The 19,047-nt window shown below is 35.1% G+C and overlaps 1 protein-coding gene across 1 annotated transcript in view; it reads right to left on the bottom strand.

Annotated features, from left to right (window-relative positions):
- Positions 1-9,585: 9,585 nt before the first annotated feature.
- LOC103507594 (paternally-expressed gene 3 protein) overlaps positions 9,586-19,047 on the bottom strand; it is a 27,967-nt gene continuing 18,505 nt past the window's right edge. The window contains exon 3 of the mRNA XM_026822421.1: positions 9,586-10,930. Coding sequence (XP_026678222.1) covers positions 9,703-10,930 — 1,228 coding nt within the window. The 3' untranslated portion in view covers positions 9,586-9,702. The remainder of the gene's footprint in view (positions 10,931-19,047) is intronic.

Genomic DNA, 19,047 nt, shown 5'->3' with positions numbered 1-19,047 from the left:
TTTTGTTTTATCCATCCTTGTTAAAACATTTTTGATCGAAACCTGCCTTTGGGCAAAATGCTAGAGTATTGATTCCTCGAAAAATTTCAGGTCAGTTTTTCCGTTTCTGGATAGGTGTGAACATGAAGGTCTGCTTCATTGAGGGCTTTTCTCTTTCACTTCTGGTTACGTATGGTTTCACATTTACACGCCTCTCTAACTACCTATGTGGGGTGACCCACGCGGGCTTTAACACTTTTTTGTTTTATCCATCCTTGTGAGGAATTTCGAGCCCGAGCTGAAAGCTGGTATTTGGCCGAATAAGGTCTTGGTTTTACTAATGCTTTGCTTTCCTTCTGTGAGATAGGCATGGCACCTATGGAAGTATTGGGGGTTTGAAAACTCTTTGGACACTCAGAAACAATATCTGAGAAGGGAGAAATGGTAGATGTAAATAAGGAATAAACACAATATAAGAAGGTACCTACATACAGGTAATACCTGATGCACAATGGTAAGACCTGATGCACAATGGTAAGACTAGCGGCTATAAAATGTGGTACACTCATACAGTATGACATTAAGGTTTTCTATCTTAAGCTGGGCTCTGTATTTTCAGTGTGAATCTCGAAATGACCAATTGAAAACCATTTTTGACATACAGTTTTGTATGAGCGTCTTTGACATACATATTAATTTAAAAAAAAATCCAGGCCCCAATTATTTCCCCTATAATAGATTTTATCTAATTTTCTTCTTGTTTGTTTTTCTAACTCTGCTGCACCCCCATAATTTAGGTATGTACTTATGAAAAAGTCCCCGATCTTCAGCATTAAGAATTTTCAAAGAAAATTATCATATCAAACTACATTTCTATCCAGATACTCATTATGTAAAGGCTCCTCCTCCAGCTATACCATTAAGTTTAAGAACATTTTGTCTCTAAGAAACTATCGCAGAATCCCCATTTGTGAATCATAAATCACAGGGTCTTGGTCCGTATTTGTTCTAACCTTCCAGCTAATCTCAGCGGTACAACCATTAATTTTGTTCACCATGTTAGTCGTGGTACCCGTATTCTTGGGTTAAGTGCAACTTATCTTGGGATTCTGGGGTATGCAAGTTACAAAGAGTCATGATAGCATCTTGTGTTACCATCACGTATTGGGGATTTGATGAGCGGTACAACCATTAATTTTGTTCACCATGTTAGTCGTGGTACCCGTATTCTTGGGTTAAGTGCAACTTATCTTGGGATTCTGGGGTTTGCAAGTTACAGAGAGTCATGATAGCATCTTGTGTTACCATCACGTATTGGGGATTTGATACTAGGGCGGTCGGTGGAGGTAGTTTTGCTCCAAGATCTCCTTTTCACAATTTACTGAGATACATAATTCACCAATAACTAAAAGTATTAGCTGTGGCAATTCGCCATACAGAGATTTTGCTTTCCGCTATTCTTTTTGGTCATTTCGATACAGCAGGACAGGTTAGAGATTGGGGAAGAGGTTTGAATAAATATTTATGTAGCCCGAGCAGAAAGCTGGTATTTGGCCGAATAAGGTCTTGGTTTTACTAATGCTTTGCTTTCCTTCTGTGAGATAGGCATGGCCCGCATGGCACCTATGGAAGTATTGGGGATTTGAAAACTCTTTGGACACTCAGAAACAATATCTGGGATACATAATTCACCAATAACTAAAAGTATTAGCTGTGGCAATTCGCCATACAGAGATTTTGCTTTCCGCTATTCTTTTTGGTCATTTGTAGCCCGAGCTGAAAGCTGGTATTTGGCCGAATAAGGTCTTGGTTTTACTAATGCTTTGCTTTCCTTCTGTGAGATAGGCATGGCACCTAAGGAAGTATTGGGGGTTTGAAAACTCTTTGGACGCTCAGAAACAATATCTGGGCTCCTTTTAGTAATAAAATGACCTGAAATAAGGGAAACATTACGGGTATTCCGATACATAGTCACTACTTTGATGATCTGAAAGGGAGCAGTCATTTTAAAGCAAATCTACCTCCGCTATCATCTGAAGTACCATCACGTACCTACCTTGTCACCCTGTAACCGAGAGGTAGACAACTATTATTCTCCCATATTATCATATTAGACTACTACTCGTGTATGTCTGGGAGAAATTTTATTTCGGTAAATTTGTTTAGAGCTCCTCTGCACGAGCGGAATATTTTAACATTGGCATCAGTTTTTTTCCCCTCAGGAACCTTCTCCGTCTTGGTCGCTAAGAGGAAATTTCCCTTCCCTCTTGGTCGCTAAAAGGAAATTTCCCTTCCCTCTTGGTCGCTAAGAACGAATCCAGCAACGAGGTATCTCTCTTCAGGATATCAGTGAATTTCGACTTTTCCCGGGAGCTTTTTCTTGTATAAATTTCCGAGACAAGAGCTCTAATTGTTATGATACGCTAGTTCCGTTATTATCCCGAGTTTGTTACGAAAAACGTGCTCGTTGCGTTTCTTGACAAGTCTTGGGGGAGTGACGGTTTTAGGTCAACCGTCATACCACCTTGCCGTTTTTGTAGCTTTGCTTACTGCATCGTCTTGGATGGAGTGTTACAAAAGACTTCTTACTTGAACTTCTGATTTTATCCCTTTTTTCTGTATGACTGTGCAAACCAAGGCAGGAAAAATTTCGATGTGTGAAAATAAAGGTCGAGAGAAGAGGGTATGAGAAGGTAATGCTGACCTTAATTGAAATTGGAAAAGGTGCAAGATTAAGAAAATTCACTTACTCGTACGAGTACATGATGCACTAGTTATGATAAATGATAATGGACAGGTCTATTAGTACAAACGACATACAACATTGTCACTTAAGTGCCGATGCTTGATCTTGCCGAAGCTCTAGTGCACTTGAATAGTCAAATCAACTGAGTGACATTATCTCCTTATTCGTCTTTCTGTAGGATTCTGCGGAGTACAATAGACTGCCGCCTAAAGTGTGGGCCGCGAAAAAAGAAAGTAATCATTGAGGGAGAATACGGATATTGAGTGAGCGTGTCTAAATTAGGATGTCCGGGTTCAGGGGGGATTTGAGTAAATGCTGCCTTGTGCACAGGAACTTATTCAGGTATTCGCTGGTAAGGCCAGCCACTTACTATCAGGTAGACCTGATACATGATAGAGAGTGGCTGGCCTAAGAATTGAGAAAACCGCCCGCAAGGTTTCGCCTGGGAGACCTCTGGTTCAATAATGGACTGACGGGAGGGATGCTCCCAATTATAGACAGGGGACATCTAAATGCCCGGGTGCCGCGGGGCTGCAGGGTTGGGATATACGCCAGTGGTGAGTTTCATAAAAAAGGTCGTCAGGCGTGCTGTTGCTTTTTATTTGTTTTTACTTCTGACTTCTTGTCTTCTGACCACACTTGACACAAAACCAAAACCACTGGTCTCACTGACCACAAATACTTCTGAAGCTGTTTCAAAGAACTTCATTAGAAACGGACCCTTTTCCAATCGGGAAAATCCTAATTCTGGGCTTTGGTATCAAGGACATTTTTTTCTGTACCTTGCATTAAATTTGCATTTAAACGTCCAATGATGGTACCTGCTTATTGAAATTAATTGTGTATTTGTTGCCGAAGGTAATTTAATTTCACATGTATTACGATCAAATTAATTGCATACATGTATGTATTATCCAACATATTTATCACCTACATACTCTCGTATTATCCAACCTACCTGCTTGCACCGATATCTAAACCTACATATGTATATCGGTGCAAGCTGCAAGGCACAGTATGCCGATGTCACCCAGAAAAACCAGTAATGTATGTTATAACCTGATTGTTGGTAACCATAAACCATAGGCAAATTTTGGTTTGTTGATTTCAATTTGAATCATTATTGCGTTTGCCTTCACGACGGTAATAAAATTAATGACGCCAACTTGATTCAATTAAATGTCTATTAAAATCGCACTGATAAAGCTAATTGAATAATAAGCATGAGCAATCATTTAAATGCATTGTCTGAATGTCTGACACAACTACTAGTTTTCAGGTTGGAACTTCAAATTCGAAGAATTAAAGCTGGTTCAGCAAGATTCCAAGAATTTTGGTGCACTATTTCGTCTAGGTAGGTGAGGTACACAAACAGGAAAATAAATATTGAAGAGGAACCATACCATCCCAGAAAATATTTTAGCTTATGACTTCGAATAATCTGCCTGGTGCCTGTTTTTACCTTTATCTCTCTCCTTCCCCTCTCTCCTCCCTCTCTCCCTCGTACTCATACGGTGCAAGCTGCAAGGCACAGTATGCCGATGTCACCCAGAAAAACCAGTAATGTATGTTATAACCTGATTGTTGGTAACCATAAACCGTAGGCAAATTTTGGTTTGTTGATTTCAATTTGAATCATTATTGCGTTTGCCTTCACGACGGCAATAAAATTAATGACGCCAACTTAATTCAATTAAATGTCTATTAAAATCGCACTGATAAAGCTAATTGAATAATAAGCATGAGCAATCATTTAAATGCATTGTCTGAATGTCTGACACAACTACTAGTTTTCAGGTTAGAACTTCAAATTCGAAGAATGAAAGCTGGTTCAACAAGATTCCAGGAATTTTGGTACACTATTTCGTCTAGGTAGGTGAGGTACACGAACAGGAAAATAAATATTGAAGAGGAACCATACCATCCCAGGAAATATTTTAGCTGGACTCTGGACTTCCAAGAACTGAATAATGAGGATATATTGGTCCTTCCTTCTCCTTCAGGATATCCTTGAATCCTGGTCAGGAAATCCTTCAACCTTGGCTAAAGGAAAAACCAAACAAATCCGAAACGTGCTTAAAAGTTCGGCAAACATCAGAAGCAATGTATGAATTGCATGATGAAAGTTTGCAATGCTTTCTACCTCTCTAGCTTCTGTCACGATTTTGGACGCACTAATTGAATTACATGGACGCGATACGTGCAGTCGTTCAGTAGAAAGCATTCGGGATACAGTGTCACCCTAAAGCCAGTCACTCATGCTGAGACCGTCTGACAGACCATAGGTCTGACAGACTTTTGTCTTGAGGTTTATTGGTCACACACGTTAAGACGGTCTGACAGATCTATGTATGTAGGTCTGACAGACATTTCTCTTGAGGTTTTTTGGCCACACACGTTAAGACGGTCTGACAGATCTATGTACTCATACAGATTCCTTTAATGGCATTTCAGCCAATTTCACGGCCATCTGAAACCTTTTATAGCTTCAGTAAAATAGACACTAAGTATCTAAGTAAGTGCGAGTAGTTATCTAAGTAGAAGTATATGAAATGAAAACGACTCTGTCGGAGAATTTTCAACATTAAACTTTAAAATAATAAATTGTTTTTTAATACATTTTTCATTTTTATTTAGGTATTTCTTCCACAAATATTGATTAGTGAAAATTATTATGAGAGAGGGAACATACGGAAAATTTATAAAAAATTAGAATAATAAAAAAAGAATGAAATAACTTATAAATTCACTCTGAATTTTTTTAATATTACCTACTAGGTAGTATATTATTTAATATTACTTTCTATTTTAGTCTCTCTTTTAGTAGGTGTCCAGATTTTTCTCTGTCAAGGTACTCTTTTTCCTCATTCCTCATCCTTTTATTCTCTTTTATTTACGTCCATCATGTTCTTGACTGTCTAAATCTGAATTCTCAAATATAGGCAAGTTCATTCAATAAAAGACTCTTTTTCCTCATTCCTCATCCTTTTATTCTCTTTTATTTACGTCCATCATGTTCTTGACTGTCTAAATCTGAATTCTCAAATATACCTAGGTAAGTTCATTCAATAAAAAAGATTCAGCTTTCTGTGCTTGCACAATTTACAAGTTATTTCAAAGTAGTTTAAGGAAACAGGGATTTAAGTTAGATTTTATTTAATTATGTAATAAAATATGAACAACAATTATAATTATAATAACATTTAGACAAAAAATAAATCAACAATTAAGTATTAACTTTACCTAAATAAATATACCTAGATCATAATATATGAAAAAATATGAACAGTCAATATAATCCTTTTCTATTTATAGTAAAAATATATACATTTTTTTCTTTAGATGAAAGGGTGAAATAAACAAAATTCAGTTGAAATAAATAGATAGGTAGGTAGGTACATACATATTCTCTAGGTACCTAGGGCCTAGGGTAGGCATAATAAATAATAAAGAAGAAAAAGAAGAAGAAGAAAATTGTGGGTGAATATAAGTAATATTGTAGGTATCTACGGTTACCTGTTGACATAATATGTAAGGTGGGTAGGTACTATACTTGCTTTTTAAAATTTTGAAAACTAAGAAGAAGAAGAAGAAGAAGAAGAAGAAGAAGAAGAAGAAGAAGAAGAAGAAGAAGAAGAAGAAGAAGAAAATTGTGGGTGAATATAAGTAATATTGTAGGTATTTACGGTTACCTGTTGACATAATATGTAAGGTGGGTAGGTACTATACTTGCTTTTTAAAAATTTGAAAACTCTCTGGAATTACCTATACTATGTACCTACATATGATACTTAGGTAGATACCTACCTATTTATTATTATAATAAAAAAAAAGGTTTAAACAAAGTATACGTAAAAAAATACATTTAATTTTGTATTGAAAAACAAAAGAAAGAAAGAATTAAACGAAGTCACAGCATAAAAATTTCACAAGAGTAAAAAATATTTTGACATATACGTAGATAAAATGTATTACAATAAGGGATGAACATTAACAAGTGAGTAACAAGCAATTAATAACTTATTCTGATTGAAACTCTTAAAAAAGTAAGTAACATCAATTTATTTGGACGAAACATGAGAAATATTATACAACAGAATGTAGACGATCTACAAAATTGTAGTGATCCAATTGAATTACATTTAATTTTGTATTGCAAAACAAAAGAAAGAAAGAATTAAACGAAGTCACAGCATAAAAATTTCACAAGAGTAAAAAATATTTTGACATATACCTACGTAGATAAAATGTATTACAATAAGAGATGAACATTAACAAGTGAGTAACAAGCAATTAATAACTTATTCTGATTGAAACTCTTCAAAAAGTAAGTAACATCAATTTATTTGGACGAAACATGAGAAATATTATACAACAGAATGTAGACGATCTACTAAATTGTAGTGATCCAATTGAAATAATTATTTCTGAATGTTGCCGGAAGGAAAAATACCTATAGGATTTGGTATGATAATAGACAGTAATTTGTTAAAATTGATTTTCGCAATTACCTATTATAGAAAGTTAATTTTGCGTTTAGTCTGAATAAACAACTTTTGAGCAATCGGAAAAAGAATAAAGGCCTTTTATTTCTCCCTAAAAGATAATTATATCGGTATCACTGTGTCTCTTTCTGAAATTAATGCTAAATTTTTGGTACCGGTACCAATAGATAGTTACAAGGGTTTAACTACTTATGCATAATTACCTAATAGGTAGACGTTTAGTCTGAATAAACAACTTTTGAGCAATCGGAAAAAGAATAAAGGCCTTTTATTTCTCCCTAAAAGATAATTATATCGGTATCATTGTGTCTCTTTCTGAAATTAATGCTAAATTTTTGGTACCGGTACCAATAGATAGTTACAAGGGTTTAACTACTTATTCATAATTACATAATAAGTAGCGCTTGTTATTCCCTGAAGGTGTCAAATTAATAGAGATAATGTAAAGTTCTGTGAAATCATAAATTGTTGGTAGGTATAGTAGTTCTCTGTAAATTTATATGAATTACAGGCTCCTATTTGAGTGCCAGCACCTAATTTGTATAGTAGTTTTAAATAGAGACACCGCGTGAGTTGAATTGAATTGAGTAAGAATTAGGTAGGTAATTATTATTTTACACATCATATTTATAGCGTGTTAGGTTGACAGTTAGGCCAACTTGCATAGGTAAGATAGAAGTTTATCTTCAAGGGCTTTTCTAATCAAGCAAGTAAAAGCAAAATAATAATCGGTAATTGATTTTATTTAGTTAGGTGTACCTATCAGCAATGTTGAATAAAATAAAATTAGTCTCTAGAGTTTTAGACGGTCTAGTTATAAAACGTGTCTCATTTTTAATTACCTATTTATTTATTAGATAACTACCGAATTTTAACTTTCGCTTCGCCCATGAAATTAGTAGAAAGAACACAGCTTTGACTATTGTCACTCCTTTTTAGACCAAAAGATAATTTAAAAGTAACAGAAAGAAAAAAGTTTGAAAGTAGGTATTGTTGTATATTGATTCTTAGTCAATTAAAAAGTGAGAAAATTTAAATATTTTCATCAACTGATTTAGGCCTTTATGAAACTTTGTCATTTATTATTATAGGTATTAAGAGAAAGAATACGTAGGTATAGGTGATAGCTTTCTTTGATAGATAGCTAAAGTTTAACCAATGTATTACAAGCCCATCTTCATTTCTCTACCATAGAGTTTTTTTATTACTAGGGATAGCTTTCTTTGATAGATAGCTAAAGTTTAACCAATGTATTACAAGCCCATCTTCATTTCTCTACCATAGAGTTTTTTTATTACTATTTTTAACATAAAATATAAATTTACAATATTAATTGAAGTATGTATATTTTTTCCCTATACTTTCTTAGAAATATATCAGGTACTCTTTCTTTTTTAAATACTTAATTTTATTAATTGTATGCATAATTACCTGCCTCTCTTCAAATAAAATAATTTATTACATAATTATTTCTTTACATATGAATAACATTCAAGCATACCGGTACCTATAAAAATTTGTCGTGTAAGTTGAATTCGAAGTTTTAAAACAAGAGAATTAGGTATGTTAAATAATTTAAAATTATCAATGATAGTAAAGGATTCGGTAGGTAGGTATTTATGTAACTGTGTAGAGGTACTTATACACTACACAGGTAGGTACATAATTATTTAGGTGGATACTGTGCGAATCATAGAATGTGCTATTTATTTTAATTTATTAAGATAGTAACAATAATAAATACAAGAGAGATAGCTTTGTCCAAAAATAATATTGACGATGACCAATTAAAATATTTCAATAATATGTTGATAAAAGAAATAAAATCTTAGGGGAATAAATTTGGGGTTTAAAGGCCATGCTTTATGGTAATCCAGATGAAACAAAACTCATTTGTAGTTATCTAGATAGATAGTTCTAAAGAAGAATCTAACGGACAAAATTTGGTTGAAACTTTTTTTCAATGAAAAATGATTGTTCGTAAAATTACAAGGTTACTTTACATGAAGTAAACATAAACATTTTTATTTAAACTATATTTTACTAATTCTTTAATAAGTATTAGGAATGTGAAATTATTGAACAAATTAATTTTCAATACAAATGTGTGCGATGAGTAAAATAAAAGTCACAAGAAGAAACAAAATAGTAGTACACAAAATTGGTAAGAGAACACTCGAAGTCATGACAATCAAAAGAAATGGAAACAAAGAAAGCAAATGTCACCAAAGCAATAAAGTCATTAGGTAGACCTAGATTGTAGGTACCTATCTGTAATGAGTAAATTGGAAACTTGAGTGATTTAGTTAAAACTGTCAAAGAAAAACCAAATAATGGGAGGGATAGAGAAAAGAAATTGGTAGTTAATAATTGAAACATTAAAGTCCATCATGTAATGAGGAACGAATACAACACAATCACAGACTTTGGTTTTTGAGTGGTGGTGATGGTAGTGGAGGGGAGAACACACTCTCAGAGTGGTGTAGTTACTACTGGCATCCCCTCCATGTTAGGATGATGGTGGTGGTGGTGATGATGATGTTGCTGTTGTTGATGTACATGATTTTGTTGTTGCTGTTGTTGTGCCTGCTGTTGAGACATCATGACTGCCATTTTGCTTTCTTTTTTACTTCTTTGTTTTAAATGAACTTTCGCATGTCTCTTCTTTTCATCACTTCTGGCAAACTTTCTACCACAGACATCACAAGAGAATGGTTTCTCACCCGTATGAGTTCGTATGTGCGTTGTTAAATGATCTGACCTAGAGAAGGATCTCATGCATATTCTACATTGGAAAGGTTTTTGTCCTGTATGTATCCTAATATGTCGTGTCAATTCATCGGACCGGGAAAATCTACGATCACAGTTTTCTACAGGACAAGCGTAAGGTCTCTCATGGACTGGTGTTTTGCTTGGTCTATTCGGATATTTTCTAGGTTTAACAGGTACAAGTTTCAAAGGTAGAGGTGATTGCTGATATACTTGAGAAAGTATTTCATGTCCTTTGCTTGTTGAAGGATTATATTCTGCTAGCTGAACAGGGTAACTTGAACCTGGATTGTTAGGATCAGATAAATTCACTAGACTACCACATCCTGAGAGGTTTGTGTTCCCGTAGACAGGCTCTTGCTTGGGAATAATGCCCGGTTGGGCTTGTACTATTGATGCACTATATTCTACCGGAGAATCCAGCCACTGGTATTTGTTATTGGGTGAGTGCATGAGGGATTGATTGACTCTAGCGTATACATCTTGCTCTCCACTACAACTCGAATAGGAAGAAGACGGTTGCTTGAGAGCACCACACTCAATATTGATGTTGAGCATTTCATGTTGTTGAGATCGTTCATCATAATGACTTGGGCTAGAGCCAGAGTATGGCCCTTGATTTGAATTGTTTGATTGACCTAACACACCTGAGGAAATGAATAGCGGTGGAAACAGGCTTTTGTCAGTGCCAGTTAGCATCCAGTTATTACCAGGGGAACTGGCAGCTCCTGGCTGATGACTGGGACTTGAGTTGGTGGTGGTAAATATGCCACGGTAACTTATCTTATCTGAATGTGAGGGGTTACTCCCCGGGTACATACTTATCGTACTTGATAAACTCGTCTCCTCCTCCTCTTCATGCAATCCCAGCGGACTATCTGTAATGAGTTCAGTTTTAGGCTGGCACAACTCTCCACTGTCGTCTTTTGTACTTGGACGTTCAAAAGAGTTACCACTGAGCGACTATTTAATTGAGGTTCGTTCCCAACATACATTATGGGTACATTAAATAAACATGTAAAATAATATATGTATTTAACTTGTCTGTGCATGTTATGTTTGCATTGTGTACCAAAATGTGCCGGCAAAAATACTGATTAAAGAACCCCCCTGGTTCCAGTCAAGCTCTCAAGGTATGGTGATATGTCTACAATACAAGAACAACCCTTTGGTCTTTTTCTGAAACGAATTACATAAAATATGATTTAGGTATGTGAAAGATGAAACAAAAATGTGTATGTTTTTTTATATCATTCATAAATTATGTAGAGGAAAAGAATGTAATTTTTCTCAGTCGTATTCGTACAGACATATTCGCATTCGTACAAACCAATATTCTCAAACGGTCAGATAACCATAACTTGTATAATTTAAACAGCAACATTGAAGATTCAACTAAAATATGTCTGCACTGATACACGTCATCTTTTGAGATCGGAAAAAAAAACAAGAATATCTATACCTATTCCTCCCGTACCTATACATATATAACTTGTATAATTTAAACAGCAACATTGAAGATTCAACTAAAATATGTCTGCACTGATACACGTCATCTTTTGAGATCGGAAAAAACAAGAATATCTATACCTATTCCTCCGGTATACAATATACATATTCTTTGTTGGTGGATGTGACAAATTTACAAAACTCGTAGTTTTGGCATCTCCACTAGAATAAGATACTCGGGTATACTCCTTGTTGGTGGATGTGACAAATTTACAAAACTCGTAGTTTTGCCATCTCCACCAGAATTAGATATTTGGTCTGCACCAGGCAGCCAGGCAGGTATCTGACTGAGAAAATTGCTTTCTAAAACCTGTATTTTGTTGTGTAGGTATTTATTATTGTAGATGTAGATATCCCTTCTTCAGTAGTGTCGATATTCAAACCAACGGTGACATGTTTGACATACAGCTCGTGTTAAAACTGTGATTCAAAATTCTAAATAAATCTCATTAATCCAATATCATTAACGAAAATATCATCCAAATAATTATGTAGGTACTTTTTATACTGAATCAAGACGGTCGGAGGGGTAAATTATTAAGTTTTGTTGGCAGAAGAAATATGTTATTTTTCTTTCTTATTTCACTAATTTGTGACACTTCTGTGTTTACCAAAATAAAGACGAATACTATCTAACCTATGTTATACCTATGTGTTTATTATGTTGATGTTGTATATCTTTATTTTCATAAACTATTGTTATTTTTGTTTTGTTTATTGCGACATATACAAAGTAATTATTACATTGTATTCTATTTTCTTTTCTTTTTTAAATTTAAAATTTTTCACTATAGGTAAGAGGTATTGTAAAAGTTAGGGTAAAAAAACACTGAAATAAGCATCATTCAATAGGACAAGGAAAGTCGTGTGATGTTCACACCAGATGATTTTTTTTTTCTTTCCAATAACAAAATTTTAACTCTCTGCAACATCATACCTCATAACTATAGGTAGGTATAATAAAGGTATACATTTATCCATTTCATACTATATTTCCTATTGTAATACTCTCGAAGCTCTACTTAAATTATTTACGATACTTGACTCTTTTTTTGATTAAGTGCTGACATGACGTAAATTATAACTCTTCCTTTTTATTTATTATTAATATTATAGTTATTAACTTGAACGCATGCTCAACACCTATACTCTATATTATATTCTATAATACAGGGTGGTCTTATACCCTATAACCTATATTATAGGTACTCCATTCTAATAATTACACAAGTTAATTCGTATTGATTGGGAAATTCCTTGTCTTCCTGAACTTAATCGAAGTAATAAAGAGAGTGGGACTAATCAAAGTAGGGTAAGTACATTTTGGAGAAAATTTATTTTCAAGTAGGTAATATGAAAATTTCCAAAACATTTCTGTGATGATTTATTTAGTATGTAGGTATAGGGATAAATGTACACAATTTTAAGTAGGTATAGGGCAAATGTCACAAACTCTGATCAACCTGCTGCCTCACCATTTCCCCCGTATCTCGCATCCCTCCCAAACCGGCTGCTTCAACCCCTACCTCCCACTTTCCCTAGTCCCTGAACCTCCTGCCCCTTTACCTCCCAGCCCCGTTCTTCCAATACCCTGATACCTCAGCCCTTAACCCTTCACCTACCATCACTTTCCCCTAACATCACCACCTCCACCACCACTACCTCCCTTCCCAGTTCATCTTTTGACGCAACACACTCAAAAGTTCCATTGAACCGAAATAGAAAGCTGTCAGCATAATATGTAATTGTTACAGATTTTGTTTTCCTTGGGTAGTTTTTCTGGGAAAAATTTTCTTCAATAGAAGACCTCTCAACTTCTGCAAGAGATTTAAGCTAATACTTTTGTTACAGATCAGATATCTTAAATGGAAGGTCTCTCAACAAATTCTGCAAGAGATGTAAGCTACTTTTGTTACAGATCAGAAAGCTCTCCTTACTTTGCCAAGCTTAAATGGAAGGTCTCTCAACAAATTCTGCAAGAGATGTAAGCTACTTTTGTTACAGATCAGAAAGCTCTCCTTACTTTGCCAAGACAGAATACCATCGGAGTCATTCAGGCTCGCTCTCGCCTCACTTTACATTGGGGTAGGATAGCGCAAACATCCCAATGGCCTTGACCATGTGGCCAAAGCAGAGGATGGGAACCAGGCTCGCTCTCGCCTCACTTTACATTGGGGTAGGATAGCGCAAACATCCCAATGGCCTTGACCATGTGGCCAAAGCAGAGGATGGGCGATGGGAATAGAAAGACAGCAGGGTGGAAATCAATACAAGACAACATTTCCATAACGCCGGCGTACATTGATTGAATAAGGAGACCCTGGAGGAGAATGAAAAGGAGGAGGGAGAGAGCAAGAGGAAGACAACGAGGAGGAGAAAGAGGAGGGAATCAGGGTGGAAATCAATACAAGACAACATTTCCATAACGCCGGCGTACATTGATTGAATAAGGAGACCCTGGAGGAGAATGAAAAGGAGAGAACAAGAGGAAGACAACGAGGAGGAGAAAAAATGGATAAGAAAATGCTGTAAGTTTAGAGATCAACAACATTCACAACAATGGCAACAAACGTTTGGTCCGATTGATGGCCACTGTGAGTATGGCTTTTCTTTTTGCCCTCAAACAGCCTAGATTCAAAAGATGGATAGTTGGACATTTAATTATCACAAGTTCTTGAGGTAATATCAGTTTCTGAATTTGGAAAATATGAGGAGTGTGTCTAGATACCCGCTGAACACTAGGTATCTACAGACCAAAAAATAACATCACTCAATCAAGTGCTGGCGTTAAGACAATAATCATAAATCTTGATGTAATAAAGGATAATTGAGGATCCACACTTAGCAGGATAAAGGATCAGGATAAGGAAATTGCACAGGAGGGAATGAGGAACAAAGAAAAGGAGGAGGGAGAGAATCAGAGGACATGAGAAAGAGAAAAAGGAGGAGAATGAAAAGGGGATGGTGAACAAGGAAAAGAGGAAGGAAGAGGAGAAGAAGGAGGAGGAGAAAAAGGTAGAGAGGAAGTGGAGGAGGAGGAGGTGGAAGAGAGGAAGTGGAGGAGGAGGTGGTGGAAGAGAAGGGAGATAACAACAAGGAAGAGTAGGGAGAGGGCTTACACGTGCTGAGTACGACATCAACTTGTTAAAATAGTTTACAGTGCCATCTTTGACAATTAGGCGTGCAGTTATTTCTGGAACAACATCAACACTCTTAGGTATGTGGCGTCGTTTGTCTTTTGACGAAGTTTTCAAATGGCGTTTGGATAGTTTCTCACACAGTTTAAAAGATTGTATCTCCCTATCTACTTTGTATATTGTCCAACAAATGCACGTGCTGACGCATGTAGGTATATCTACTACCTTTGTATAATGGATTCGAAATACCTGCTGACATTCGCCCTAGCTGAGGTCATGTTGCCCTACTTTATCCTAGTCATGTTATCCTTTAGCGACTGATCTGTCTTCCTCTAACATCTTACTTTGAGTCTGATGTAGTGACTGCAGAAGGATATACATATACAAGGCTTAAACAAATGAAATGCCAAATCTCAGGCTAAAGAGTTTGTACAATGGCAAAAATTTTGTACGTATATAATGGCAGTAAAAAAGGGAAAGATAATAATGTCCTGAGACTGTAGGTAAATATCCAATTTTAGGGACCCGACAAGAGAAAAGGAAGAAGGCGGGAGAAAGAGCGAGAGGGAAGGAAAGAGAGTTGATTAGTGGATGTGCCAAAACTCCCTACCAAATTCTCTGAAGATACATACACTTTCATTTCATAATAATAAATGGGGAAGCGGGAGAGAGAGATAAGGGAGGAGTAGATTTTCCTTCGAGACCTAGGTTTCTGGAATTGTAGATACCACCTGGTGCATAGAGGATACAGTAGGTAATGACCAGTGGCTAGTGCTAGTGTATGGCTATGATATTAAAAGCTCCCCAGATATGTTTCTCTTTGAGGTCGTATATTTCTATCGGAAAGCAAAAATCTTACAGTGTGGCTTCACATGAGAAAAAAACACAATTTATAATCTTGGCTACATATTACTTTCTGAAGGTGAAACGATTTCCTCTCTTCAAAACGGCTAGCCATCTTGGATATCCATTATCCAATGGTTTAGTTTAGACTTTAGAACAATAAGCGCTACCTCGCCAAAAGAGAGGGAATGAGCTTCAGAAGAGGGTAAATCGTCTCAGTTTCCAAAAGGAAAATGTGGTCCTTTTCTCTATATCCGTCAAGGTGGTTTTTTCGTTAAGAAGTTCTTCAAGACCGAGATTTGACATTGGTGCCATCCTATGATAGGTTCTTTGATAAGGGACAAATTGAGAGCTTCTGTTTCCTTAATACAGCTATTTATAATATGATCCAGCACGTATAGTACACAGTATACCATAGCTCAGTGGCACAAGCAAGCATAGATTGAATATTTATATGGCCGGCTGTAGTGTCGTTCATAAAGCCGCTATATTTATATTTATTCTCGATTGTGTTGGTTATTGCATTAGTAACAGAACTTTGTGCTCTTGAAACTAATAGCAATACAAGGAGCAATAATAGTAATTGATAAAACATATGAGATTGCTTCCGTAACAAATTGAACCTCGTCGGAGACAACTTGCACTGGCCGAATAAGGGCATGCGATATTATATGGAGTAGTAAATGATCACTAGAAGAGCCTTTACCAGTTACAACTGTTTCTAATGACATTTGTACACAATAGCATCTGTGATTGTATGCATGTGTTAGCTTTGGCTTTGTATTGCGGAGTTCAGAGACTCCTAGGAACTAGGATGACAAATTCTTACACCTTGTTGTACATAATGCTTTGAGTTCAATATCTTTTATTTCGTTTCCTATTCCTATATGGCCTATACGAAACTTGTCGTTTAAGTAATTGTTCTAATTCTAAGGTGTGATAAGATGATCTTTTAGATTTTCACTAAATAGTCTAAATACCTTTGCATACGGGGGTAGTATCTAAATACCTATAGAAATAATCATTGTGGACTTTTGAATATTTTCTGGAAGAAGTCCACTTATAATGTGTTTTTTTTTTTTTTATAGAAAATTCACATCACTGCGATTTCTTCTTACATGACTAGTAGACTTTGTTGGTCTGCTCTGATTGTTAAATGTCCAGAGCCGGAAACACGATTATCAGAAATCTCAGCTTCTTATCTCCCCATGGTACGAGAGGATTTATTTGGAACACTTATTACTTGTGTTGTGATTCCCAGCTTCCTGTTTTGGAGATGTATCAGCAAATATTTTCACTTGAAGACCTCCTTGAGTGTAATCGACATACAGGGGGAATATTGCTGACGAAATATGGTGTTTAATTTTCCTTCTTAGCTCTAACAATCTCTAGAGGTACCCCTTTCACTACTTCTGTAAATTCAGTTGAACATTTTTCATTTCAATTTCTTATGGTTCTCTTGTTAATTTATTTTAAATTTTTAAATACTTGGAATATCTAGAAATATATATATATATTTTTTTTGTAAAATTAGTGTGTGATTTTATGTACTGTCATTTTATTATTTATTTTACTCTCATCTGTACCTTCATAATTGGTACCTAATTATATTTTTCCCATTGTTTGTTATGATTTGAAATTTTGAAGTTTTATTTGAAGAACGAAAAGCCAAACATGTTCATAAAATTGAAACATGATGTTGAATTTTAATTGATTACCTTATCAAAAATTAAACAAATAAATAATCACCACAAAATGCTGATGCATTCTAACATTTTGTTCTCAATGTTTATTTACATTAGAATGGTTGATACAGTTGATAGTGTGAGAATTTTATTGGTTGTAATCTTGTAATGTTAGTTAGTGCCTTTTCCACTGATAATTTTATATTTCGCTCAAATTAGAGATTACCTAGTTGTAATCCTATGATTCCTATGTCTGTAGGCTTGAGACGATATAAATCCTCGTATTCCAGATTATTTGGAATTTCAAATAAACTCTTTACAATGATTGACATCGGATACCAATGTCCGTTCTTTGAGCATATTCCAAAGCGTACGCAAAGAACATTACCATGTTATTAATAACCTGTGCTCTCCATATACAGCGAACGAATTGAATTCATAACGAACTGAATCGATCAAGAAACAAAATGAAAGCGAGTAGATCACAAGCTTGAGTCAATCAATCAAATCACAAGACCCGATCAATGAAGCCATCAATTTCAGAAGATTATGCACCCAAGTTTTGTAAAGAGGCATCAAAATATCTTGAAATCGGTGCAAATCACCCGTCATTTACTCTTTCAAAAGTTGGATTCTTGGATATCTTATAAAGCTCATACCTAGAAGCTCGGACTAAAAGGATTAAACTTTAATAGTGAAAGTACCTACTGTTTGAATTTTGAATAGTGACAGCGGATTTTCATTGGTAATTATTATATCAAAAGCAGACTTCAAAATTTGACAATGTTGTTGGTTGATTGATTATAATCTATCCAGAAAGCAGATTATTGTTAGATTCGAATCACACTTGATATTAGAATGGGTCACAATACCTTTCTCCTAACTTATCTTATGTCTTCATGAGAGATTTTTTGTTGATTAAAATTTGCATTCATTATCTTCGGGACGACTCAAGATCCGAGTTTTAATGTGATGGATGATTTCCTTATTGCTAGATACGTATAGAATTTTAAGACTAACTAGAATATTAACTTTATTAACATTATTATTACTTTTATTTCTTTTACATACATTTATTATATTTATATCTAACACTATAAAGGGTGTTTCTAGTTTGATGTTCCAACAGCAATTTATCTTTTATTGTAGTTTCCAACCATAATTGGATGTCGATCATCTTCTTACGATACCTATTGTTTATTAAATAGACTTATATTTACTCTCCAAATCTTCCTCAAATTTAATGTTGATTTCGTAAATCACGATAAATGCTAACCAAACAATTCTCAGAATATGTATCTATACTTAAATCATCATTTTATCATGCAAATGCTAAAAGATTGACCACCCTGTATAATTTGAATATACATATGAAGTGTATTTACATTTATAATCTTGTAATATGAACTTTTTATGTAGTGGTTCTGTTATTCCGAGATTTCTTTCTATGTGATTAATAGATTCGTGGCGCCTTAATATTTTCAAACTCAAACTGGTTTTATGTCATTTTTTTGTTTGTTTTTACTTAGGACAGTACAAAAATAAATGATTTTCCCCATTATTCCCTTTTTATGATCATGCATCTGTGGAAAGGTCAACACTGAGCAATATTTCGACGAATTATACGATTCTGATGGAAGGTTCTAAAACTGAACATAGAAAAATTCATTGGACCTCAAATGCAAGATTATATCAATGATCATATGACCAGAAACAGAAATGAAAATCAAAATAATCAGGGACCAATATCTTGATATCTTGAGAGAGAGAGAGAGAAAGAAAGGAAGGAAGGAAGAGAGAGAGAGAGAAAGAGAGAGAGAGAGAAAGAGAGAGAGAGAGAGAGAGAGAGAGAGAGAGAGAGAGAGAGAGAGCGC

Source organism: Diaphorina citri, unplaced genomic scaffold (genome assembly GCF_000475195.1).
Source record: "Diaphorina citri unplaced genomic scaffold, Diaci psyllid genome assembly version 1.1 scaffold328, whole genome shotgun sequence".
In the NCBI taxonomy this organism is placed as follows: domain Eukaryota; kingdom Metazoa; phylum Arthropoda; class Insecta; order Hemiptera; family Psyllidae; genus Diaphorina; species Diaphorina citri.
The sequence above is the reverse complement of the archived record's forward strand: the minus strand, read 5'-3'. Positions and strand labels throughout refer to the sequence as shown.